The following is a 26,349-nucleotide window of genomic DNA, read 5'->3' on the forward strand; positions in this document are numbered from 1 at the left end:
ATGCTTAAAAATTTGGATTTGATGGATTTACTGGGAGTTGAGATCGAAATATTAATCGTAATATTCAGATTGTAGATACGTCGATTATACTCGGAAGTTAATATTTGATTGCTCTTTTATCATTTGCCAGTTAGGAGTTTTGTTGGTTCAGCAATGGAATTATAAACGGTGTTCAATAATGTGGTTTGATTTTTTCAAATTCATCGACAAGTTATGGGTGGTGACCTGGAAAAATAGCATTTTTCTTCAGCCCTCTTCGGGAGAGCTTCAATTTGTAATATTCTGAATTAGAAAACTAATGCATTATTTACAATTGTTGCGATTGATTTAAGTTTTGTATTTATTATTTTTCTTTCAAAAATGTTTTAACTTGTACTTAGTTATTTAAAAGGGTTTTCAATGGTTCGGCATCATTACGATCTAAATTCCTATTGATTTTTGGACATAATCTGTTGGTTAGAGTGATTAGACCATGTTTTACTCTTAATTAATGAGATTTACTAAATTAAAATTTTAGTTTTCGTGTCGAAAGTTGTGAAATACTCTAGTTCGCTAAGTTGCTTGTGTGGTGTGAAAGGCATTTTCATTCTTTAAATCTTGATTGTAGTCTTCAAATTCGTCGTTGATATATATATTCGAAAAAAAATGGATAAAAGACAATTATTCGTGTTTTTGTTTATGTGTGGGAATGCGGGGTATGATCTAAAGTGAGAATTGTATTTCTTTTCGTTTTTTCTCATATTTGTCCGTACATAATTCCTTTTTAAATTTTTTGTCCTAGCAGATGGACTAGAAATATATTGATCTTTCAAATAAGCGTTGTATAAGGATTTTTTGTTTATATCTAAACAGTTTGGCCTAACGGAGTTCATTATTTGTTTCATCTTCTATATTTTGTCCTGCTATTATTTTTGTTTTTTGGTTTTTGTGAAATTAAGATATTCATCTTGTTCGAAATGGTGTAATCTTTTAAAAAGGAACTTTTGCTGTTGCTGTTAGTTTATGATGCTCATAGACTTATTGAACTTTAAGTCATGTCTAATTTTGGATAAGATGTGGATAATCTGAAATGAGTTTCATTTAAAATCCTTAGATTGCAGTTTTGTTTACTTTTGAATATTTGATACTTGGTGGGCATCTGAGTATTGAAAGGAGTGTTCTTTTGTCAGATGGTCTTATTTGTACTTATTGTTAAAAAGGATCTAGATTTTTGTTGGTTCTAATAATATTCAGCTATAAAGCTTGTTTATATTTGGAACTTGAAGTTTTGATAACGACTTTATGATTTGCAATCATTTTTCAGTTACTTTTTTATTGTTTTGAAACGAGAATTTGTTTAAAATATCTGCACTAGTGTTTAATTTAATTTTTCTTTTCTTTAAACAGAATCCTAGTTCCCATCTGATTTTGAATTTTAAAATATTTTATTTTGGCCTACGTTGTGTTGTCTGGAAAATAACGGAAAGAAAAATAATGAGAAATAATTAAAAGGAGAATCTAGGTATGACAAGGCCATGTTATAAGAAAGAGAACACAGTTTAAATCACACTTAAATTTTTTTCACAATCAAAGAAATATACATATGAAAGTAAAATTTTGGCTCTAACTAATTAATATATCTATAAGACAACTTAATTAAGTACAAGAAAGTACTAAGTAAATGCACTAGCATCAAATAAATAAATAAATGAGTCAAATAGATAAATTAAAGCAAAGGAAGAAATAAAATAAAAAATAATAAAAATGAAATTTAAATTAAATCAAATGGTATCAATTCAAATTTATATTTACATTCAAATTGGTAAAATGAATTCAAATGAAATAAAAATGAAAAACCAAATTCATTCACATTCATATCAAAATCAAATCAAATGTTCAAATGAATTTAAATGAAATTCATATGATTTCAAATGAAACTCAAATGAATTCAAGTGAATTCAAATAATGTTCAAATGAAAATCAGTTGAATTCAAATGGAGTTCAAATGAATTCAAATGAAATTCATATGATTTCAAATGAAACTCAAATGAATTCAAGCGAATTCAAATGAAGTTCAAATGAAAATCAGTTGAATTCAGATGAAATTCACGTGAATCCAAATGAAATTCAAATGATTTCAAATGAAACTTAAATGAATTTAAGTAAATTTAAATAAAGTTCAAATGAAAATCATATGAATTCAGATGAAATTCACATAAATCCAAATGAAATTCAAATGAAATTTAAAATAAAATTAAATCAAATTGAAATTCAAATTCAATTTAGAATAAACGAAATAAAATTCATTCAAATTTAAATCAAAATCAAACAAATAAATTTTAATGATATTCGAATGAATTCAAGTGAAACACATGAATTCAATTTAAATTTAAATGAAAACCAAATAAATTCAAATGAATTCAAATGAAACTCAAATGAATTGAAGTAAATTTCAAATGAAGTTTAAATGAAAATCAAATGAATTCAGATGATATCCACATGAATCTAAATGAAATTCAAATGAAATTCAAAATAAAATCAAATTAAATTTATCTGTTTCACTTTGTTCGTTTGTAGGAACAGTTGCGTTAATTTTACTGAAAATTAACGTTTTGCCATCTTTTCAGGTTGTAAAGCAATCTCTTAATTTAACTTCCAAGCGTTTCTGAATGTAAATTATTTTTGAGTAAAATGAGTCTATGTACGTAACATTTATTTTTCTAAACATTTACTGAGTCTAAATAATGCATATGGAATTTTTCGAAAGGTTCTGATGGTTTTGGTCATTTATTGAGTTTTATTTTTGAGGATTTTGTCGTTCCTAATCATTTTCTTGCGTGGGTCTTGGTTTTTAACACTCCTTATTAAGAAGTCTTAAAGTGCGCTATGCAATTCGTCTAGTTAGGTATTCATTTTGAAGTTTGTTGGTTATAAATAAATCGGTATTCTCACATTAATTTTTTTCCGAAGTTATTTCGTTCTTCTTGTTAAAATGTTTGAAAAACTTTTGCCTTATCTGCTCTTATTTTCTTTCGTGAATTTGTCGATTTTTCCGAATTCCTTGTCTCATTGCAGCTGTTGGATTGTTTTTTGATGTAGGTACATAATATGTATTCAATTTTGAAGTTAAAATACGATACAAAATTGTTCATCTTTCTAACTTGTTGAAGGTTTGTGGCCCCAAAGTGGCCAACTGATGTAATCTCTGCTGTTGTCATGTTTCTCGATCCTATGATTTAAAACTGTTGATAATCCGTCGTTCATTTTTTGTTATTGCGATGGATAGATTAAGGTTGAAATGGTCTAAACAGGATTGTAACGTCAAACTTTTTTTATTTATCTTAAATGTCTCGTCGCATTTGTTGTTTAATTATTTTTGCATTTTTTTGTCTGTAGGTGGTAAATTGGTTTAGGCAAATCATTATCAGTTCAGTTTAGTTTGTTTCTTTTCAGTTCAGTTTTGGTTTTGTTCGATTGCAGTTTAGTTCAGTGTTTAGTGTAGTTTCAGTTCAGTTATAGTTTCAGTTCAGTGTTAGTTCCTATTCTGTTTTAGTTGTCAACTCAGTGGTGAGTTTAACGATATCACTGAGTGGCTGTTAGTGCCTCAAGTAGTGAATAGTGTCTGAGTAAAGTGCATAGAAAGAGAAATAGTGGCTCTTGAGAAGTGAAAAGTGCTTTAGTTCTCGAAAAAGTGTGTGGAAAATAAATGGACCTCATTTATTTTATTCAATTCCAATCCACTTATAGTTCACTTTGTGTTCAGTGTCTGTTCCAGTCCACGTTTAGTTAAGTTCAGTTTTAGTTCAACAACCTAGTGGTAACTTTGACTAAATTAGTAAGAGGCGCTTAGAACCAGTAGAAAATAGTGTTTGAGATATGTGTCTATAAACAGAAGGGGTTACTCTGGAGAAGTGAAGAGTGAAACAAATGAAAAATCTTTTGGAGGTAGTCATAAAATACCAACCAATACCAATACGCAATCTGGATGTAAGGTGCCTAGGATAGTTTTTCTAAAAGAACTTGAAGGAATTTTACACGTCCATTTTGCTTAATCTGCGACTGAAAGTTGAGCAAATAGGAGGGGCAAATTCATCCTTACGGGCGTATCCCGCTACAGACAGTTTCAGTGTGTTTTCGTTCAGTTTAGTTCCGCTAGTTAACGTGGGAGCGTTAACAAATTATTTTTTAAAAACTATTTATTTTCACTATTTTTATTTACACTTTATATTTATTGTTACAACTTCACTTTTACAATTATTTCACTTGTTATTAATAAATTATAACTTTTACAATTTTATGAATGGCTTGAAATTAACGACAGGCAGCACCACGACTCAAGATTATGTTCCAGACTGAAAATGCGTATTTTCCTGATCTGAATTTATAATAATAATTACTGCAGGAGTTGCAAGGTTTTTGATGACCACGGTGTTGGAAAGCGCGTGTCGTCAATAGATCCTTATGGAAGGTTTCATGCTGATCCACGGCACGTGGATGGCGATAACATAACACGCTTCAGTTTTTTTCCTCCTTACAATTTTAGTATGGTTCCAGTTTAGTTATTGTGTTTAGTTCAACTCAGTTCTAATCCAGTTCCAGTTCAGTCACAATTCCAGTGCAGTTTCAGTTCAGTTAACAGTAACAACTCATTGGTGACTTCGACGAGATTAGTGACAGGCGCTTAGTGTAATAGTGTTTGAGATAAATGTCTACAACAGAAGTAATGTCTCTGGAGAAGTGAAAAGTGCTTGGACCCTCGAAAATGTGTGGCAAATTAGAAGGAACACACTTATCCTAGTTTGAATGCCAGCCAACCCTATAGATATTAGGTAGTATGACAATTATCGTAAATTTAATTTACGACAACGAACCGCCATAGAAAAACTCCATCAAGTAGTGCTTTAGGAACACATGTGAAAACCTGCATTGTACCACCTTGTCAACAACCTATTGCAAGTTTCATCTGTATGTAAGGTGCCTAAGATAGTGTGTTTTCTAAAAGAACTGAAGGAATTTTGTTCGTTTTGCTTAATCTGCGACTGAATGTTGAGTAAATAGGAGGGGCAAATTCATCCTTAAGGACGTGCCTCACTACCCCGGGCGGGGCGGGGCCCGGGATTACCAGAAAAGGTGGAGGAATCGAAGAATCTATTGAACTCACCGACGTTGCCCTTTGGTTTTTTCATGATTTTGTTTGAGGAAAAATGCTGCTCCACCTTTTTCTGATCAACTGGTCACACATTGCAAGAATTGCAAGGGAACCACGGTGTCCCTATTTAGAAATTTTAAGCCTCGGTGACTCTTTACTTGAGGTCAATCCAATTTAAAGGAAGAACACGTGGATGACAATTGGAGAGAAGTTCGAAACCAATATTAATTGATTTTCAGTCAGTTTCAGTGTGTTTTCAGTTCAGTTCCGCTTCAGTTCTGTTCATCCTTACAATTTAGTTATTGTGTTTAGTTCAACTCAGTTGAACACATGTGAAAACCTGCATTCTACCACCTTGTCAACAACCTATTGCAAGTTTCATCTGGATGTAAGGTGCCCAGGATAGTGTGTTTTCTAAAAGAATTCAAGGAATTTTGTTCGTTTTGTTTAATCTGCGACTGAATGTTGATTGTAAATAGGAGGGGCAAATTTATCCTTAAGGACGTGCCTCACTACCCCGGGCGGGGCGGGGCGGGGCCCGGGGATTACCAGAAAAGATGGAGGAATCGAAGAATCTATTGAACTCACCGACGTTGCCCTTTGGTTTTTTCATGATTTTGTTTGAGGAAAAATGCTGCTCCACCTTTTTCTGATCAACTGGTCACACATTGCAAGAATTGTGGTACGGTACGTGGATGGCGATAACATAACACCTCCCCCGTTAGATTGGAAATTTGGGGATCGTACGAGAAGACAAATTTTCAATTGGAATTGCAGACGGCGTGGGCTGGCTTGCGGCGGCTTGTTGGTTGAGCTTTCTCGTCATATATCGAGGGTGGAGACATTTGGTTCATAGGAAATAGAGAGCAGTAGCTAACAACAAAACATAGATTAAGATTGTCCAAATATTTGTGTTGTATGAAATTGGTTCATCATCTTCTCTTCGGAGGGTTTCTTGGACTTGTTGCATTTGATGCAACACGGTTGAAGGTTGTTTAAGTCGATTTTTTCAAGTTCGAGAGGTTCTAAGTGGAGAAAGTTTTCTTTTCCTGAATCCATTTCAGAGATTTCAATTTTCGGGAGTTGAATGGGAATCTTCGGAAAATCCGGATTTTGATAGGTTTGGAGAGTTGTCGAATTGATTTGGAGTTTGCATCCATCAGGAACGACGATTACATAACTTCCTTTTATTGACAGGGATTCTTCATCTTGATTACAAATTGATGTTACTGGTTGTTCGGTTGGAAAAATTCCTATCCACTGATTTTTGTCCACTTTTTGTATTTGTAAGTCGTTGATTTGGATGTGGAGGATTTGCAAACTTGATATTTTTGAGTAAATTTCAGAAGTTGAATTTCACATGGAGCGTCTTGAGATATTTTTGTAGTTTGTGGTAAATTGCAAATGTAATCTCCGGGTTTCACTTCGTTACATTTTTCGTTGGTCATTGTGAAATAATACTCGTTAAGGAAAAGGAATTTGTGTGACGGAATTATGACTTGACAAGATTTTGGATTTGAGCAGATTGGAAAAGGATATAATTGGTAATAATGATAATTTTGGAATTCAGTTAAAGGAACCTCAAAAATAAACGTTAATTTTCTGTCTTTTTGATATGCTTTAATTTCAATTATTCGCTCATAGAGCAAGATGTTCTCCTTTCTGGGTTCAAAAGCTAAATTTTTATCATTAAGATTCTCCTTTACTATTTTCAACTCATGCAACAAATCTTCGGGGTTTATTATTGAATCATGCAGAGTATTGAGTTTGGCGAAACTGACTGCTGTCTCTAAATTTTCCAGAATTCTTAATATTTCTTGCGAAAATGTGATTATTTGAATGAAAATACTGTGCAAGTGTACAAGAGGATAAAGGTCAAATTCTGTGGTGACTGTTTTATTTACTATTTTTTCGATGTCAGCAATTCTTTTTGCAAAAATCAATTGATTGTTCGTTAATTTAGAAATTGTGATGTTGAATTTTTCAATTGCAGAGGTTGTTAGGGAAATTTGTTCATCAAGTAATAATTTTTGTTTATTTTGCTTTGCTTGTAATTTTGAAATCATTTCTTCATATCGTTTGCCGTCTTCATTATCTAAATTTCCTGTTATTGCTTTTATTGCACTTCCGAAAATATTAAGTATTCCTCTTTTTGTTCTTTTGTTTTCTGAAATTGTGTTGGGAAATAATTGTAAAATTCTTTTATCTATTTGGATAAATAATTCGTTTAAAATAGTTTTGTAATGTAATAGGTCTTTTCTAAAATGATCTGAGTTACTGGAATTAAATCTATTTTCTACATTTGAAAGATGATTATGTACTTTGTTTCTAAGATTATTATACTCTGAGATAAGATTATCTACATCAAATATTCTTATGAAAGTCCAATGATCTATTATGTTTTTTGCTATACCCAACTTTTGTGGTAAAAGTCCGGCATTTTCCGTTATTTTTGTCAATTTCGGGGACTGGAAGGATTGGGTGATGAGGATCCAGAAGATAATCCTGGAACAGGGGGTCTTAAATTATCAAGGTGTACTTTCTTTCTTTGATTATTTTGGTTTTTTAAGATACAAGTGTTGTCGTTATTAATTGATTCAATTATGAATGGACCTAAATATCTGTTTTTTGATTTGTTTCGATCGGCAAGGGGATTTCTTTCGAAAACTGTTTGTCCAATTTTAAATGTTGTTTGTTCCGGTTGTGCGTTTCTTTTGTTAATTACTTTTTCTTTTTGCATTTGCATTAATTTCGTCATTTCATTGTAAATCAGTTTCATTCGATTTTTATGGTCAACATGGTATTGTTGAAAGTATCTTACGTTATGATATAAGTCGAAAGGGTTTCGTGTTGATGTATGTCCGAAAAGTAGTTCTAAAGGTGTCAAATTAGTTACTGAATGAATTGAGTTGTTGTAACCTAATATTGCATAAATCATTGTTTTATCTGGAGGGTCATTAAAGTTTTGTTTTAAAATTCGGTAATGTTCTGTTATTGTTGAGTGAAATCTTTCGATTAAACCATTTGATTGAGGATGTCTTGGAGTTGTAAAATGAATTTTGATTTTGTGTGTTTCTAAAAGTTTTTGGACTGTATCATTTTGAAATTCTGTTCCTGAGTCAAAAGTTATTTTTTCTGGGATTCCGTAATGTGAAAAGAAAACAATTAATGTGTCGCTTATGTCGATTGCGTTTTTACTTCGAATTGGGTAGGCTTGAGCTAATTTTGTAAAAGCGTCAATTATTGTCAAAAATGTTTTTCCTTCGATTGTGAATAAATCAATGTTAAATTGTTGGAAAGGAGAGTCAATTTTTGGTGTTACTTTTAATGGAATTTCTGGAGGGTGTCTTTCGTATTTTGTCTTTTTACAAATTTCGCATTTATTGATAAAATTTGATACGTCTAGAGTTAATTTCGGCCAATAATATAGTCTTTGAAGTCTAGTATATGTTTCTCTTATTCCGCGATGGTTGGTTTTTCCTTCATGGTGATTTTTAATTAGGTCTTGCTGTTCATCTTTGTGACAAGGGTAATTCTTTTTGTACATCGTTTTAATATTGGGGCATCATCATTGAATGTTTTCGAAAATGTTCTGCAAAAATCTTTATACATTCTTTCATTATCAAAAAAGCAATAATAATGTTTTTTGGGTTCGCAAAATTCTATTAATAAGTTTTTGATCTCTTCATTATTATTTTCTTGTGAAATTTGGGCTTTAATTATTGTCATACCGTTTTCTTTTGTAATTTTCGGTTTTTGAGGGTTTTGGAAAACTGTTGTTATAAAAATTTGTCGTTCTTTTCGATCGATTGCAACCTCACAAATGTCAATTGTTTGGTTTGTTTTTTTGGTAAGTTTTCACGTCGAGATGTATTTGAAGTTGAGGTAGATGTTGAAATGTGTCTTTGAGTACCGCTAGGACCTGGTATTTGTGAATTATGACTTGAGTTTGATCTTACAGTTTCAAATTCTGTTAATAAATTTTCTGGTGTTTGCGCTCTAATTGGGGAATTTAAATTTTGAGTTGGTAAAGATTCGGGAGTTCTTAATTCTCTGTTTTCAGATTCAATTATTTCATTGAGTAATTAATTGTTCAAGTTCGTCATCGGGTTGTACTGCTGTTGATTTTGCGTCAATTTCGATTGGGTAAATTTGAATGCGAGATAATGCGTCAGCGTTTGTGTTATATTTGCCTTTTTTATAAACAATGTCGTAGTCGTATTCTTCTAATTTTAACCTCCATCTGACTAGTTTTGAATTTGGTTCTTTTAATGAGAAAAGCCATTGAAGTGGGCGGTGATCGGTATAAATTGTAAATTTTCTTCTCTTTTTCAATTGTGGAATATTTTTGTTCGGTTTCATTCAATGTTTGGAGGTATATGCTATTGGTTTATCTTCTCTTAATTTTCCTTGAGATAATACAGCACCAAGCGCTACGTTTGAAGCGTCTGTTGTTAAAATGAAAGGTTGTGTAAAATCTGGATATTGCAAAATTGGATGGTTTATTAAAATTTGTTTGCATGTTTCGAAACTTTTAATGAATTGTTCGTTATGTTCAATTTTGGAATTCTTTTTCAAACATTTGGTTAAGGGTTTTGTCAAAAGAGCAAAATTTGGAATAAATCTTCGGTAATATCCAAGTAATCCTAAAAATGATTTGATTTCTTTTTGTGTTCTTGGTATTGGGTACTTCATTACAGCTTTGATTTTTTCGGGGTTCGGTTTAACTCCTTCGGGTGTTATAATATGACCTAAATATGCGACCTCTTTTCGTAAAAATTCACTTTTATCTAACTGGATTTTAAAGTTTGCATTTCGTAATCTTTCAAAAACTTCTTTGAGTCGGACAATATGTTCCTCGAGTGATGTTGAAAATATTATTATGTCATCTAAATAAACAAAACATTTTTTATTTTGAATTCCTCTTAAAATGTTATCCATAACTCTTTGAAATGTTGCGGGCGCGTTCTTTAAACCAAAAGGCATTCTTAGGTATTCATAATGACCATTTTCTGTGCTGAAGGCGGTTTTTTCTATATCATCGGGGTTCATTTGAACTTGGTGGAAACCGGATGCTAAATCGAGGGTTGTGAAATATATACTTTTTCCAAGTTTATCTAAAATGTCAGTTATGTTTGGCAAAGGGTACTTATCATTAACAGTTTTTTCGTTTAATTTTCGATAGTCTGCTACTAATCTCCATTTCTTTTTTCCTGATGCATCTAATTTTTTTTCGACAATCCAAATTGGACTGGACCAAGGTGATGTTGATGGTCTGATTATACCTTGAGTTAGCATTGAATTTATTTGTTTTCTCACTTCTTCTTTGTGAATTTCTGGGTATCGATAAGTTTTTGTAAATATTGGGTTGTTGTCTTTTGTTCGGATGTAATGTTTAATTTGATTGTTAAAAGTTAGAGGTAAGTTTTCACAATAAAATATATCTCTGTAATCAAAGCATAAATTTTTGATTTGTCTTTGTTCTTCTGAATTTAAATGTGATATTCTGATATTTTTCAAATTTTCTTTTAATTGTTGGTCAATATTTGAGTCGATTGGGGTTATTATTGGTTCTGGGTTTATATAAAAAGTGTTTATCGCCTCAATTTTTAATGGTTCAAATAGCATAAAACATAATTCTTTTTCTGTGGGGTTGATTATTGGGGTTGTCGCGATTTGATTTTTTACTGTGACGAATGATGACGGTGTTTCGACTTCATTAAATTTGATATATGATAAAATTCTTTCATTTATGTCTTTATCAACAGGGATGTTTATTATCTGTTCTGATCTTGGGGGTAAAGTGACTTTAAAAATTGGTTTTTTCTTTTTTATTTCATCTGATTAAAAATATATTGGTATTTTTACTTTATTTGTTACAAAAAGTTTCTTTCCAAAATCGAGGGATGCATTTAATTTTCTGATCAAATCTATGCCTATTAATCCATTATATTTTGGGTTAAAATCGACAAGATAATGTTTGTGTTTCAAATCTGGTCTTTCGAAAATTTTTGAAAGGGGAATTGTTGCACTTGCTTTATGACGTGTTGTTCCATGAACTGAATGTATTTCAAAAGGATCTGAGACTATTAAATTTGGATAAAAATTTTGTGCGATTTTTGGACTTAAAAGTGTTTTTGCGGAGCCTGTATCTTATCATCATCTTTGCGTTAAATTCGGGTAGAATTATGTATGGTAGTTTTGAAATGTAATTCCGGTCAATATTTAATTCGATTACGTTTGATTGTTTATTGGAGGCTGTATCCAAAAATTTTGGGAAGGATTTTCATTTTCTGTTTCGGGAAAATTGTTTGTTTCAGCAAAATTATTTATGTCGTCAAATTCTTCTGTGTTTTCATTTATTTGATTTTCAGGGTTTTCTGCATCTTGATAATATAATTCTTCAAAAGTAAAATTTGGTCTTTGTTGAGAGGGTTGTCTTTGTGGTTGTTGTCTCATTTGATTGTTTCGACTGATTGTGGAAGTTTCCATTGGAACTGGTTTTGGAAATTTACGATTTGGGTTTGGTTGGAAAACGTTTTGTGTGTTGCGCGGTTGTTGATTTTGAACATTTTGAAAATTATTTTGGGGATTATTTTGGAAATTTCGTTGTTGATTGTAGAACTGGTTTTGGTATTGATTTTGGTAACTTTGCCTTGGAAAATTTTGTGAATAATTTCTCGGATAATTCTGAGAATAATTTTGTGGATTATTTTGGTAAGTTCTTCTTTGATTTTGGTTGTAATTATTCGTGTTAAATCTCGGTCTTACATTTTGTTGGCCTCGAAAATTCTGATTGCGCGATTGAGAAGTTAAAGGACGTTGATGCGATTGCGGTTCAGCATTTCTATTAATAAAATGAGTCGGGGTATTGTTTGACCTGTATTCTCTGGTTTTGTTTTGAATTAAATAATTTGTTCGATTTTTCACATAACGAATATTTTCTTCGTCGAGAATTTTGGAAAGGGCTTGTTCTAGAGTTTGTGGATTTCGCGATCTTATAATTGAACCAAGTGGCTCTTTTAGTCCGCTTAAAAATGCTTTTAATGTTAACTTGTCGAACATTTCACGTTTCACAGCTCTGACAGCTTCATTCAACTCGGTTACTGCTAAATTAGACAATAATAAACTTTTTATATCTTGACAACGATGGCAGAATTGTTGCGGAGTTTCGCTTTCTTGTTTTAATAGCATTAAGTCTCTTAATAGTGAATTTTCGTCTCTCTGGTCAGCAAAATTTTGTTGTAATGCTACCTTTAATGCGTTCCAAGTATTTATTTCACGAGAGCTAGTTACTAGTTTTGCCTCTCCGATTAATTTTGTTTTTATTGAGGTTAATATAAATTTGTTTATGAAAGCTTCTTGATTTGGGTCTGAAAATGTGTTTATTAGAAGATCACATGCTGCGATAAAATCTGCAAGTTCTGATGGTTCTCCGTTGAATTGTGGAATTATTTTTAAATATTCTGATTGAAATTGTTGAGCCATTCTTTCTCTATGAGTCTGTGTATTTATGTTAAATTCGTCAATAATTAAGTTTCTAATTAAATTTTCGAGTTCGTTTATTTCTGAGTCTGAGCTTGAGTCTGGTGAACTTGAAATTGAGGAATCTGACATGCAATTGGTTAAGGAAACGAGTATTACTCACAGTTTTGTGCAATTCTTCATTGGGTTCAAGGAACGAAAGAATCCGGCGATTTTTGTCCTCTGAGTCTTAGGTTCCGGGAATTGAGATTGGAATTGACCTCCGGCGATGTTGTCCAGAAATACTCCAATCTTCAATATGTGGAATTAGGAGAGTCCAGCGATGTTTGTCCGGAAACTCGAAATTCGAAATCTTCAAAAATCTTCAATAAAATCTTCAAGGGAATATCTTCAAGAAAAATCTTCAATTATCTTCAATTATGTCTTCGGTAAAATCTTCAATAATGTCTTCGTAAAAATCTTCAATATTCTTCAACTCTTGAAACTTTGGTATTTCGGCGTTGAGCGTTGTTGTCTCGCGGCTCGAAAATATCCAAAAATTGTTCTTCACAATAAAGTATTAAAATACAAGGAATCCTTTGGGAATTGTCCTCTGTGAATCCTTTGTGAATTTTACTGACTGCGCCAGTTAACGTGGGAGCGTTAACAAATTATTTTTTAAAAACTATTTATTTTCACTATTTTTATTTACACTTTATATTTATTGTTACAACTTCACTTTTACAATTATTTCACTTGTTATTAATAAATTATAACTTTTACAATTTTATGAATGGCTTGAAATTAACGACAGGCAGCACCACGACTCAAGATTATGTTCCAGACTGAAAATGCGTATTTTCCTGATCTGAATTTATAATAATAATTACTGCAGGAGTTGCAAGGTTTTTGATGACCACGGTGTTGGAAAGCGCGTGTCGTCAATAGATCCTTATGGAAGGTTTCATGCTGATCCACGGCACGTGGATGGCGATAACATAACACGCTTCAGTTTTTTTCCTCCTTACAATTTTAGTATGGTTCCAGTTTAGTTATTGTGTTTAGTTCAACTCAGTTCTAATCCAGTTCCAGTTCAGTCACAATTCCAGTGCAGTTTCAGTTCAGTTAACAGTAACAACTCATTGGTGACTTCGACGAGATTAGTGACAGGCGCTTAGTGTAATAGTGTTTGAGATAAATGTCTACAACAGAAGTAATGTCTCTGGAGAAGTGAAAAGTGCTTGGACCCTCGAAAATGTGTGGCAAATTAGAAGGAACACACTTATCCTAGTTTGAATGCCAGCTAACCCTATAGATATTAGGTAGTATGACAATTATCGTAAATTTAATTTACGACAACGAACCGCCATAGATAAACTCCATCAAGTAGTGCTTTAGGAACACATGTGAAAACCTGCATTGTACCACCTTGTCAACAACCTATTGCAAGTTTCATCTGTATGTAAGGTGCCTAAGATAGTGTGTTTTCTAAAAGAACTGAAGGAATTTTGTTCGTTTTGCTTAATCTGCGACTGAATGTTGAGTAAATAGGAGGGGCAAATTCATCCTTAAGGACGTGCCTCACTACCCCGGGCGGGGCGGGGCCCGGGGATTACCAGAAAAGGTGGAGGAATCGAAGAATCTATTGAACTCACCGACGTTGCCCTTTGGTTTTTTCATGATTTTGTTTGAGGAAAAATGCTGCTCCACCTTTTTCTGATCAACTGGTCACACATTGCAAGAATTGCAAGGGAACCACGGTGTCCCTATTTAGAAATTTTAAGCCTCGGTAACTCTTTACTTGAGGTGAATCCAATTTAAAGGAAGAACACGTGGATGACAATTGGAGAGAAGTTCGAAACCAATATTAATTGATTTTCAGTCAGTTTCAGTGTGTTTTCAGTTCAGTTCCGCTTCAGTTCTGTTCATCCTTACAATTTAGTTATTGTGTTTAGTTCAACTCAGTTGAACACATGTGAAAACCTGCATTCTACCACCTTGTCAACAACTTATTGCAAGTTTCATCTGGATGTAAGGTGCCCAGGATAGTGTGTTTTCTAAAAGAATTCAAGGAATTTTGTTCGTTTTGTTTAATCTGCGACTGAATGTTGATTGTATATAGGAGGGGCAAATTTATCCTTAAGGACGTGCCTCACTACCCCGGGCGGGGCGGGGCCCGGGGATTACCAGAAAAGATGGAGGAATCGAAGAATCTATTGAACTCACCGACGTTGCCCTTTGGTTTTTTCATGATTTTGTTTGAGGAAAAATGCTGCTCCACCTTTTTCTGATCAACTGGTCACACATTGCAAGAATTGCAAGGGAACCACGGTGTCTCTATTTAGAAATTTTAAACCTCGGTTACTCTTTACTTGAGGTGAATCCAATTTAAAGGAAGAACACGTGGATGACAATTGGAGAGAAGTTCGAAACCAATATTAATTAATTTTCAGTCAGTTTCAGTGTGTTTTCAGTTCAGTTCCACTTCAGTTCTGTTCATCCTTACAATTTTAGTAGTGTTTCAGTTTAGTTATTGTGTTTAGTTCAACTCAGTTGAACAAATGTGAAAACCTGCACTGTACCACATTGTCAACAACCTATTGCAAGTTTCATCTGGATGTAAGGTGCCCAGGATAGTGTGTTTTCTAAAAGAATTCAAGGAATTTTGTTCGTTTTGTTTAATCTGCGACTGAATGTTGTGTAAGAAGGAGGGGCAAATTCATCCTTAAGGACGTGTCTCACTACCCCGGGCGGGGCGGGGCCCGGGGATTAAAAGAAAAGGTGGAGGATTCGAGGAATCTATAGTTCACACCAACGTTGTGCTTGAATTTTTCGATGAAGTTATTTGAGAAAAAATGCCTCATCTTTTTCTGGTAAATTGCCCAGACATTGCAAGAATGCAAGGGTTGAATCACTGTGTCTCTATTTAGAAATTTTAAGCCCTGGTAACTCTACTTGAAGTTAATTAAATTTAAAGGAAGAACACGTGGATGACAGTTGAAGAGAAGTAACAAACCAAGTGTCAGTTTATTTTCAGTTCAGTTCATTTGTAATACAGTTTAGTTTTATTTAATTCAGTTACGTTCCGTTTCAGTTCTGTTTCACTTTACAGTTTTATTGTGATTCCAGTTTAGTGTCAGTTCAGTTTCAGTTTTAGTTCAGTTAACAATATAGTTGTGACGTGGACAGTGAGTGGTGAGTGGTGGAAATAGTGTTTGAAATAAATGTCTACAAACGGAACTAAAAAAGGAAGACAAAGAGAAGTGAAAAGTGCTTTGGGTTTCGAAAAAGTGTCTGCGAAAAAAAGGACCAGTTTATCGCTTGCCCAGCAAACCCTAGATAGTACAACTGTCGTCGCTAATTTGGACTACAAAGTAGAATCGCTATAAAGAAATTCCCTCAGGCAATGCTTCAGGAACGAATCGTTTAATTACCTGAAACTGACAGCCCGTATTATACCATATTGTCAACAATCCATCTGCTGCGTGCCTTCAATCAAATACTTATTGTCACAGAGTAGAGGAGAGTTTATGGTGACTACTTACGCTTCCTGTTGCCTTTTTATCCTCCAACTATGAGATGGCCTTTTTCTGTGCATTTGTCTAGGTGAGTCTGAGTATTTTCTTCTTAGTTCTTCTTATAGTTAATATAAAAAAACTAATGGTCGTAGACGTTCAAGCAGAATCATTAAATCCAAATTTGAAGTATTCAAGAAAGCTACAATTAAAATTTTCAAAAATTTGTAAAACTACGTTTTTCAATGCAAAGTTCTTATTTCACTTATTTTACTACGATCAACCATCTTGATCGTCGTGTATAAAACAAATATTTTGCTGAGCAATTAAGCTATTGTTAATCCGTTAATGTTTCAAATTAATATGTTGAAATTTGTAAATTTAATTGAATAGAATAAGAATCAAACTTTTTATCTATTCTTGCAGTCAAGTGCTGTTTTATCTACTCAAAAGAGTTGATAAAAAAATAGTTTACATCTGCTATAGAAAAAGAAATGAACTTAATGACTTCTGTTTGAACAGAGACGATATTCGTTATTTTCAATTAGTAGTTTTCATAATATTAATTGACTTGTAATTTTTTACAGTGGTTTGCTGATAAATATTGATTTGTTTGCGATGGCTCTCAAACAACAACCTAACGCTCTAAACGCTTTTGCCTCTTGTTCGATCGTCCGTATTGTACCCCATATCGTCAACAACAGATCTGCTGCGTTCTCCTTTTACCCTTCAACACAATGGATCCTTTTCCGTGCATTTACAAGGTGAGTGTACATTTTTTTCAAGAACTTTTCTTATAAATGTAAAAAAGCTAATGATCGTGGGTGTTTAAGCAGAATTATTAAGTCCAAATTTGATGTTTAAAAAAACTAAAATTTAAGTTTTTATTTAAAAAAATGTAAAAATCAGTTTTTGATTGCACAGTTACTTATTCAAATGCAAACGTTTTTTATTTCAACTCTTATTGTACTTCATAAAACAACGAAATATTTTATTGTTTCTAAATTATTTAAGAAAATCATCCCTGTTACGATATTTTTTGAGCGCAGTGTATTTACATTTGCTATAGAAAAAAAAAACTTAATGACTTCTTCTATTTGATTAGAAAAAGTATTTATTATCTTGAATTAATAATCTTTCTAATGTTAATTGATTTTTATTTCTTATTTTTTACAGTGGATCGCTGATAAATATTTATTTGAACAAAACAACCTAATGCTCTTTGTCAAAGAGACCGTCCGTCAACATAGTGTTGACCCGGATTGATACGAATGAACTTTCTGCTGCAATGGGATTCTTCGATCAAGTAAGTATTTTCACTGGATATTTAGAACCTATAAGTATTTATAAAGTATAAATAATCATATTTGTTTTTTGTTGCTTCTAAAGACAAACTAACTTCTATTATTTAAATATATTGCTGTTGTTCTACACAACTAAAACTTATGCTATTATGTTTTTTTTTAAGTTTAGTTTGGTATAATTCGAAATAATTTTCAAACATTTCTGCAGAGATACTAAAATATTATTATTTACAGCACAATGCACTCGTAATGCACTGTTCTGATTAACGGTGAAGGTACAAGTTTTGGACGACATTTTATAGAAGCAAGAAATCCGAATAACACCTAACATGGAAACTCTGGAAATACAAAATCTGCAACAAAGCTTTTTACTTGAAAATTTGCGCATAAATTTGTGCTTCGTTCATCGATTGGATTATTCGAAATTATGCTTAAGGTAGTTGTAATCAACATTTTGTTTATGTTGACTTGAATATTGTTTTGCAGTAATGGAAACAGTCTGTATCGAAGACATTAGAAGAAATACATTACTTTTAAAAGACCACAGCTCAAAAACTTTTATTTAATCAGTCGATTTATCTGGAAACTTGTCTCAAATGGAGTAGCATCGTATACTGTTAAAAAGAAATTACTTCAGGCAATGAAAACGAATAGTTTGATCGTCGGAAAGCTCTTATTTTACCATATAGTCAACAGTAGATCTGCTGCGCGTCTTCGATCATGTACCTATTGTTCCGGAGAAGAATTTATAGTGGCTACTTACCCTCTTGTTGATCGTTTTCCCAACACATATGAGATGGTTCTTTCCTAAGCATTTGACAAAGTAAGTCTGTACATTTTTTTCGATAGTTCTTATAAATGTAAAAAAGCTAATGATCGTGGGCGTTCAAGCAGAATCATTAAGTCTAAGTTTCGTGGAACACTGTGTATATTTTGTTAAAATTTTCTTATTTGATTGTATAGTTCATGTAGAAACATTCATTTTTATTTGTTACGATAACAGCACCAAGCCTTGGTATCACATTCTGGAAATCACTTTACTACTTTGAATTAATAAAAAAAGTGAAGATAGTGACTTTGTTTGATGAGAGACGATATTTTTTGTAATTCTGAATTAGTGATCTTTGTAATAATACTAATTGACTTTTATTTGCAATTTTGCGCAGTGTTGCGACGGCTCTTCAACAACTCCACGAATTGTTGATACCTCTAAACGCTTTTGCCAAAGAGATCGACCGTCGACATAAAGATGATGGAAGTAGGCCTTATCCAGAGAGATTATGAATGAAATTTCTGCTGCAATGGGATCTCCGATCAACCGGATAACAATATTTTAAAGGTATTTTTTTGTAATTACTTTTTGGCATTTTGTAACTATTAACGTGTAGCATGATAAATCACCAACATAACAGTGTAGAAATTGATAAATAAAGGTAATTAAATAAGGGTTAAAACGTACTTCATTCATATTATATATTCTAAATTTATTTTATTTTGCCTAATTGGAAATAATTTTTAAACATTTATATTTATAGGACAGTGGACTCGTACTGTTCTAATTAAAGGTGAAGATTTTGGACAACATATTATAAAAGCAAGAAATCCAAGTAACATCATACATGGTGGAAATATAGTGGAAAGTATAGAAATACAAAATGTACAAGTCGTTTTAAATCGTTGTGGACGCGACTCGCGAGTAGCAAAATTTATGTTCCTTTAAATATCATCGGTTGGATCATTGGAAATATGCCAAGGTAGTTGTAACATTTTTGTTGTTTGTGTTGACTTATTTATTGTTTTGCAGCAATGGAAAGTCTTTATCAAAGACATTGCAAGAAAGACAGTACCGTTGAAAGGCACAGTCCAAATACTTTGACTTGATCACTGGATTAACCTGAAAATTTTTCTCAAATAAATTTCACCATTTCCGTTTGGACATGAGGATTACTTACTCGAGCTTGCTATGTAGTAAAGGTTTACTCAACAACAAAACGTCCTTCAGTCAATAATGTTTACTACATTTATTATTAATCACCAGCAGACAGACAATTCAAGTAAGTATTTTTCTGGATCGGTTTCTTTTTATTTTAACTCAATATTTTTAGAACATTGTTCATTTTTTACAAGTAATCTGCTCAACTTTTTAAGTTTTCTTCAACGATCTTCGAGGTGAGTTTTTCAACATTTTAAATTTAAATATGTTAAAATTTCTGTTTTTAGGGAGAACTTCAAAATATGTTGTAACAAAATTACAAATTTTGTACAAAATTGCTAAATCTGTGATGTTGTTGATTATTCAAGTTTTTGGGGCTTTTCTCTACATGTGAACTATGTTTTTGATGAGATGTTCTCACTTTTGTTTTAATTTTATTTTCTCCAAGATTAGCTATTTTGCAAATTTGACATCATTATTTCTTATTGATTGATCATTGAAAACATAGTAAATTTTTAATAAAAGTTGTTAGATTTAAGAAGACGAATGTGAAGCAGATTTATTGTTGATTTCTCTGTTGTTTTACCAGCACAGAAATATCAGTAAATCTGTTTATAATACGATGTGCAGAATTTTTTATTCGTTTGAAAAGAATGAAAAAAAAATAAAATAAAACAAAAAAAAATACATTGCAAAAAATACAAAAAATAAAAAACAAAAAATTACAGAACATTAAAAAACAAAAAAATATACAAAACATAAAATACAAGGCAAAAAAAGTAAAAAAAAATCAAGTAAATACAAGACAAAGAAATACAAAAAAAAACAAAAATGTAAAAATAAAAAAACTGAAATACGAAAAGACACCAGTTAACAAATGTAAGATAGCTTTTCCAAACATTTAAGTTATTGAATTTTGATGTGCAAAAAAAATCATTTAAGACAAGATCATTTTTTATAAGTTTGTAAAAGCTGTTTGTGTTTTATTTTGTGTTTTATTTGAATTCGTCTAAATAACATGACTTTCGCAAATTTTTTACATAAGTGTGAAATGTAATGAGATTTGGAAAACATTTTTAATTTAGTTTTGCATTTGGCTTATGATTCATAGTAAAATGACATTCTGTTTTCCAAATTTCAATAATAATTGTAATGTACTGACTATTGTGTCAGTTTTAAATAAATTCTTAGTTTTAAGTGGGCGAATGTGAAGCAGATTTATTGTTGTGATTTCTCTGTTGTGTTTTACCAGCACAGAAATAATAACAGTAAATCTGCTTATAATCAGTTGTGCAGAATTTTTGGTTGTTTAAAAACAATGAAAAAAAGAATATACAACAAAAAATACAAGACAAAAAAATAAAAATAAAATAATGCAAGAATGACAAAAAATACAAATGAAAAAATAAGAAAAACAGCAATGCAGATTAAAAAAAATAATAAAAAAGAATGAAGATTAAAAGAATACAATAATGTGACTCGCAAATTGTTTTAATAAAAGAAATGTAATGAGATTTGGAAAACTTTTTAGATTTTGTTTTGCGTTTGTTCTATGATTCACTTTAAATTGACATCCTGTTTTCCAAATCTCAAAAGTAATTGTGATGTACCGATAATTATAATGTCAATGAACACAGTTTTGTAAACGCTTTCATTACTTTCTGTAAACTTAGAATAAGTAATTACCGGTCTTAAAAAGGTCAAATTGTTAGATTTTTGGATATACGTATTTGGTCTAAAAATCGTGATTAACATTTTATGTATTTGTTTTACATTTTGGAAGGTATCTTTGTTCGTTGTTAATGTATGGGATATTCGTTAACGAAATACGGAAAATATTTTATTATTGGAAATTTCAACATTTCAATTTCATATTTTACGTTCTTGTTTTAAAAAGTAATAATTACAATCATTTAAAATAGTTTTTCCGTATTTCAGTTCGATATCTTTTTGAAATTACTATTATTGTAATAACATTTTGTGAGATGACGTAATTTTGTTTTATTTATTGTTAAGAGATAAGTTGCCAAAAAGACCGGGAAATAATGAATTGATTTTTGGAGATTTCATTGGCCTAAAAATCAATTGACAATATATTTAGGTTAAGTTCTGTTAAATGTTTAGTTAAATTATTGGATTATTGGACTTGTAAGAAAGTTAAATTGTACTACATACATGAAGATCAACGAAATATGAAAAGCAATTACGTTTTAAATTAAATATGTCCAATTTGAAGTTACTAAATAGTAGTTTTTCAGTTTTTTTAACGTTTTTCCTCTTTCGTTGGTTGCAAAACTTTTTGTTACTGTGTCCAGCTTTGTATCAGTACACTTTCAAAATTGTTAAATAGATTTTTGTATTAAGAAGAAATTTGGTTTTATTTTAACCTTTTCCATCAACTAATTAGTTAGCAAACCAGTATAACTTAATTGGCAATGCCTAGTGCCTCTGCTGCTGACAACCATGTCCGGAATAGCTGCCGGCAGTAAATTTTTAGAATTTTCTATTTCACATTTTTCTGGAATCTAGAACAAAGCTATGTTTTTTTTAGCTTAATATGTTTTTTAAACATCTAAGTCTCATCAAAAATCTTTCGCAAATCGCTCTTCGTTAATAAAATTTCTCAAAAAATATTTGAAAATATAATTTCTCAACGAAATCTAATCTAAAATGATACATACTTGCACATTCCATTATCCTATATCACCTTAGTAAAATGTTAATGTAATGAAGGTGCAGTAACTTCTTTTTTTATAATTTTCGAAGTCGAACCTGTGTTTAACTATGGGGGTAAAATAACTTAACTAGGTCACTTGACCAGCGACAACTAAGCAATAACAATAACATTTTTAAAATTTAAGTGGGCAAATGATTATTTAAATTAATATTGTTTTAGATTGACTGTGTTAGTTTGGTAGTAAATTTTGTATATATTCAAATTATTTTTGTTATAAAATCAGTATGAACTTAACCTCGAGTTCTACTCATTCAACCTGTCTAGATAAAAAAAACAAATACAATTGTCATCTAGTTAGTTGGAGGAGCTCCCTATTACAATGATTACAATATCATTACAGATTTGGTGTGATTGTATGGGCAATGCTGTTAGAATGCAGTTGCGGCATTCAGAGTGTCCCTAGAGTATTAAAAAATAAAAATAAAACTAACATTTTAAAAATCTGGTTTCCACAGTAATAATTAGGTAGATTATTTTGAAGCCTTCATCACAAAGCGGCAGGTAGACAGGATCGGACTCAAAATGTTAGAACATTTAAAATTTTCTCAATTATTAAAAACATTTTATTAAGACGACTTAGGCTAAACCTCTAACTTTGCGCGAATATCTCTGTATTACTAGTTAAAAGTTTGTGTTAGTTTTTTGTTGGTTGCATAGATTAAGCACTTTAAACCACAGAAATGGTCCGTTGGTAGCGAATAATGCAACAAAAACATTTAACTTTACTGCTGGTTGACTACTTTGGTTACATCTAAGTCTTTCATTTCACCACCTGAAACTGAAGATAATTTTTATCTGATTTCAGTTATTATAATATAAGAAATAGCTAAACGTTTGGTTAAATTAGGGCAAAGTTGCGCATTATTTTGGTGAACAATAATCTGAAAGAAAATTTGATGTCATTTATAGTTTTTGAATTATTGTAAAAAAAAAGAAATTTGTAAATTATGTTTTTATTTTTTCAAGCGAAAACTAAAAAAGCTAGACGTTTTTAACTAGGACGATTTTTAAACACTTTTTTACAAGTGTCATCGCATTTTTCAAGGCGTTTTTAATGTCAGATTTACAACACTCAACTTTGTTTTTTTATGGAAGCCATTTTTTGTATTTTTGTATTTTGTTTTGTATTTTGAAAAAGCGTTTTTATTCCTGATTAAACGATTTATTACATGATATGATAAGCTAGAGCTAGAGGTTTATTCTTCGCAAAACTAAACAAGATGAAGTTATAAAAATTCTGCTCGCAATTGTCAAAATTTTGTTTGAAAATTTTCGGCGTTTCTGTCCAAAGCAATCTTTGCAAAAATGTTTTTTTCTTAATTTTAATCAGCATGTATATCAATCAGATACATCATTGTAATTTTCAAACATATAAGTTTCAAATATGGCGTCTATAAGAAAAACCATAGCTGAGTGTAACTCTGATATCAAGAACGCCCTGAAAAAGATAATGCCAGATCTTGATTTCTAGTAAAAAAGTACCTGAAGATTGTTAAACTTAAAAACGTTTAGTTTTTTTGGTTTTCGCTTAAAAAAATAAAAACAAAAATTAATATTTTTTTTCTCAATAATACTAAAACTAAAATTCTCAAATTCTCTTTCAAATAATTGTTCAGCATAAAAATTCGCTTTGCCCTAATTTAATTAACATCGTTAATGAGGTCCCCATGTTCAAAAACGAACACCCTGTAGGTACTTTATCTTTAAAACACAGAAAATCTAACTAAAAAAGCCAAAATGATATCTTTAACGTTTATATGTGAGTTTTTGGTCTGTACCTACTAGATAATTTATACGAAACAAGGGATGAGTTACAATAGTTATATCCTATTTCAGTTCATTGTAGAATTTTGCGACAACGCATTTGCATTTTTTGGAGTCTCTGGTGGGTTATCTTGGTTCAAATTTCAAATTTGGGGTTTAGCTTAACATAGAGTTCTTTTCTTATACAGAAACTCTAAATCGGACGTTTTATTTCACGAGTAGATTATCAACCACAAGTGAAAACGATTGTTAAACCTGTCAAAATTTTGTACACTTCGCTGGCTTGGCTAGAATATTTCAGTCACCCGGTATAATTTATCCACCACCTACGAGTTACTATAGAAATTTTAAGCAAACTGACCAACACATTGCCATTACCCACTGCAAAGTAAAAAAAACTCGTTTTTGTTAGGTTTGTGAAAAATTAATATTGGAAAATAAATGTGCTTCGAAGCACACTAAAGAACAACATACATTATTATTAATTGTTGCATAACTGTTACAAGTTAAGTGTGAATATATATTTTAAAATTAAAATTAAAAAAAAATTTAAACACACTTTAATACCAATGGTGTATTCTTCCATTTAACAACAATTCAATAATCTTGTGGGGTTATACGTCAAATAAATGTCAAAGAAAACCGAATCCGATTGCAGTGTTGCAAATTATATGTTTATAAACAAAAATACTTTCAAAGCTGTTGCTTCAGTATTTCCTGGATCAGTCTGTACATTTTGATGACTGTATTTGAACTTTTTTCTTCTTTATTAAAAAGTATAAACCTAGGTAGTATGATTGACGAACAGTGCCGGCGTTTTCTTCGAGATCTGAAGAATTTTAAAGATCGACACAATTAAAATTGCTTTAAGAAATCTGTTAAAAATAATCTGACGTTTCGTATTGAGAAATGTCAAACAGTTGTCAAAACTGCCTTGCACAGGAGAAAAACCGTAAATTTTGACAGTGTTGAAGAATAAACTTGATTTGTCAATATTTTTTGTGAAGGAAAGAAAGACGTCATATTACCTATTGTCAAAATGGTCCTTTCAGCAATTTTTATTTTGGATTCAAATGGAATAGTCCTGATGTCTCGAGACTATCGCGGAGATGTCGGTAAAGAACAAATCGAGGAATTTCTTCCTTTATTAAACCAACAAGAAGAACTAGGAAATTCATCTCCGCTGCTGCACCACGACAAAGTTTCTTTTGCTTATGTAAAACACGAGGGCTTGTATATAACAAGTGTAATGAAGAACAACGCAAACATTGCCCTAGTTTTCACTTTCTTATACAAGTTTATTCAAATCGCGACTCAATATTTCAACAAACTCGAGGAAGAAAGCATCCGCGACAACTTTGTGATTCTGTACGAGTTGTTGGACGAGATAATGGACTTTGGCTACCCGCAAACCACCGATTCGAAAATTCTCCAAACGTACATCTTCCAAGAGAGTTATAAGCTGAAAAAGGCCCCAACAATTCCCGCCGTGGTGACAAACGTGGTCTCGTGGCGGCCCGAAGGCATAAAATACCGGCGCAACGAGCTGTTTATCGATGTAATCGAATCGGTAAACTTATCAGTGAATTCCTCCGGCGCCATCCTCCGAAACGAAGTCTCCGGTTGCGTAAAAATGAAGGTACATTTGTCCGGAATGCCCCAATTAAGATTAGGCTTGAGCGACAAGATTCTTCTGGCCATCAATTCGAGCGGCCAAGAATCGGCCACTTTCGAAGACGTTAAGTTCCACCAATGCGTCCAATTATCGCGGATTTGCGATAAAAACGTTTACTTCATCCCACCTGATGGCGACTTCGAGCTGATGTCTTATCGCATGAATACGGAGATTAAGCCTTTGATTTTGGTCAGGAGTAAAGTGGTCCAGGCGTCCACGAGCAGGATAGAGTACACGGTCAAAGTCAGCGCACAGTTTAAGGCCTCCTCGACGGCGAATAATGTGGAAGTGACTTTGCCGGTTTGTCAGGATGTTGATTCGCCGGTTTTTAAGGCGACGGCAGGAATGGCGAGCTATGTCCCGGAAAAAGCGGCGGTGGTGTGGAAGATCAAGTATTTTCCGGGAGGGAGTGAGAACTTATTGCACGTTTGTTTTAAACTTTCGACGATACGAGGGGAAGAAAAGGACGACAAGAAACCCATACAAGTTAAATTTATGATTCCATATTTTACTATTTCTGGCTTACAGATTAAGTATATGAAAGTGATTGAGAAGAGTAATTATAAGGCTTTAACTTGGGTAAGGTATACTACTCAAAATGGAGAATATCTAGTTTGTCTCATTTAGCTATAACCTCTAATCTTGTAAGCTCTTGCAATAAAAGAAAATTATAAAAACCTTCTTTTGTTTAACATTGTATCAATTCATTATAATATACAGTCTACAGTTAAATTAAAAAACTTTTTTGCAATCCCGGGACTAAAGTTGATACTTTAGTTCTTGTTTACAGGGATTAAAGGGGGTCATTTATTCCATAGGGAAAAAATGA

At 32.0% G+C, this 26,349-nt stretch overlaps 1 protein-coding gene, 1 long non-coding RNA gene and 1 other non-coding gene across 5 annotated transcripts; 2 read left to right on the forward strand and 1 right to left on the reverse strand.

Moving 5' to 3' along the window:
* Nucleotides 1–8,842: 8,842 nt before the first annotated feature.
* On the forward strand, nt 8,843–21,491 carry LOC103314601 (uncharacterized). 2 transcript variants are annotated; one of them, XR_010333625.1, is made up of 11 exons: nt 8,843–13,914; nt 13,965–16,198; nt 16,695–16,871; nt 17,284–17,413; nt 17,646–17,847; nt 17,898–18,234; nt 18,578–18,750; nt 18,947–19,165; nt 19,216–19,465; nt 19,517–19,580; nt 19,632–21,491. It is a non-coding gene; the product is annotated as an uncharacterized LOC103314601 (long non-coding RNA). The 2 variants fall into 2 exon arrangements; XR_010333626.1 differs by having other exon boundaries at nt 8,846–14,445; nt 14,496–16,198.
* Nucleotides 21,492–22,553: 1,062 nt separating this feature from the next.
* Nucleotides 22,554–22,694, reverse strand: Mir3838 (microRNA mir-3838). Its single transcript, NR_038667.1, has one exon. It is a non-coding gene; the product is annotated as a microRNA mir-3838 (primary transcript).
* Nucleotides 22,695–24,746: 2,052 nt separating this feature from the next.
* Nucleotides 24,747–26,205, forward strand: LOC658536 (AP-1 complex subunit mu-1). 2 transcript variants are annotated; one of them, XM_015978213.2, is made up of 2 exons: nt 24,747–24,960; nt 25,009–26,205. In XM_015978213.2, exons 1-2 carry the CDS (start codon nt 24,885–24,887, stop codon nt 26,145–26,147), a joined length of 1,215 nt encoding a protein of 404 aa, XP_015833699.1. In that variant the 5' UTR covers nt 24,747–24,884; the 3' UTR covers nt 26,148–26,205. The 2 variants fall into 2 exon arrangements, with proteins under 2 accessions (XP_015833699.1, XP_015833698.1); XM_015978212.2 differs by having other exon boundaries at nt 24,748–26,204.
* The last annotated feature ends 144 nt before the right edge of the window (nt 26,206–26,349 follow it).

Source organism: Tribolium castaneum, chromosome 1 (assembly GCF_031307605.1).
Source record: "Tribolium castaneum strain GA2 chromosome 1, icTriCast1.1, whole genome shotgun sequence".
Classification (NCBI taxonomy): Eukaryota; Metazoa; Arthropoda; class Insecta; order Coleoptera; family Tenebrionidae; genus Tribolium; species Tribolium castaneum.

Bases quoted from the DNA above. Each gene is read 5' to 3' on its own strand.
- LOC658536 (XM_015978212.2), top strand. From the start codon at position 24,885: ATGGTCCTTTCAGCAATTTTTATTTTGGATTCAAATGGAATAGTCCTG.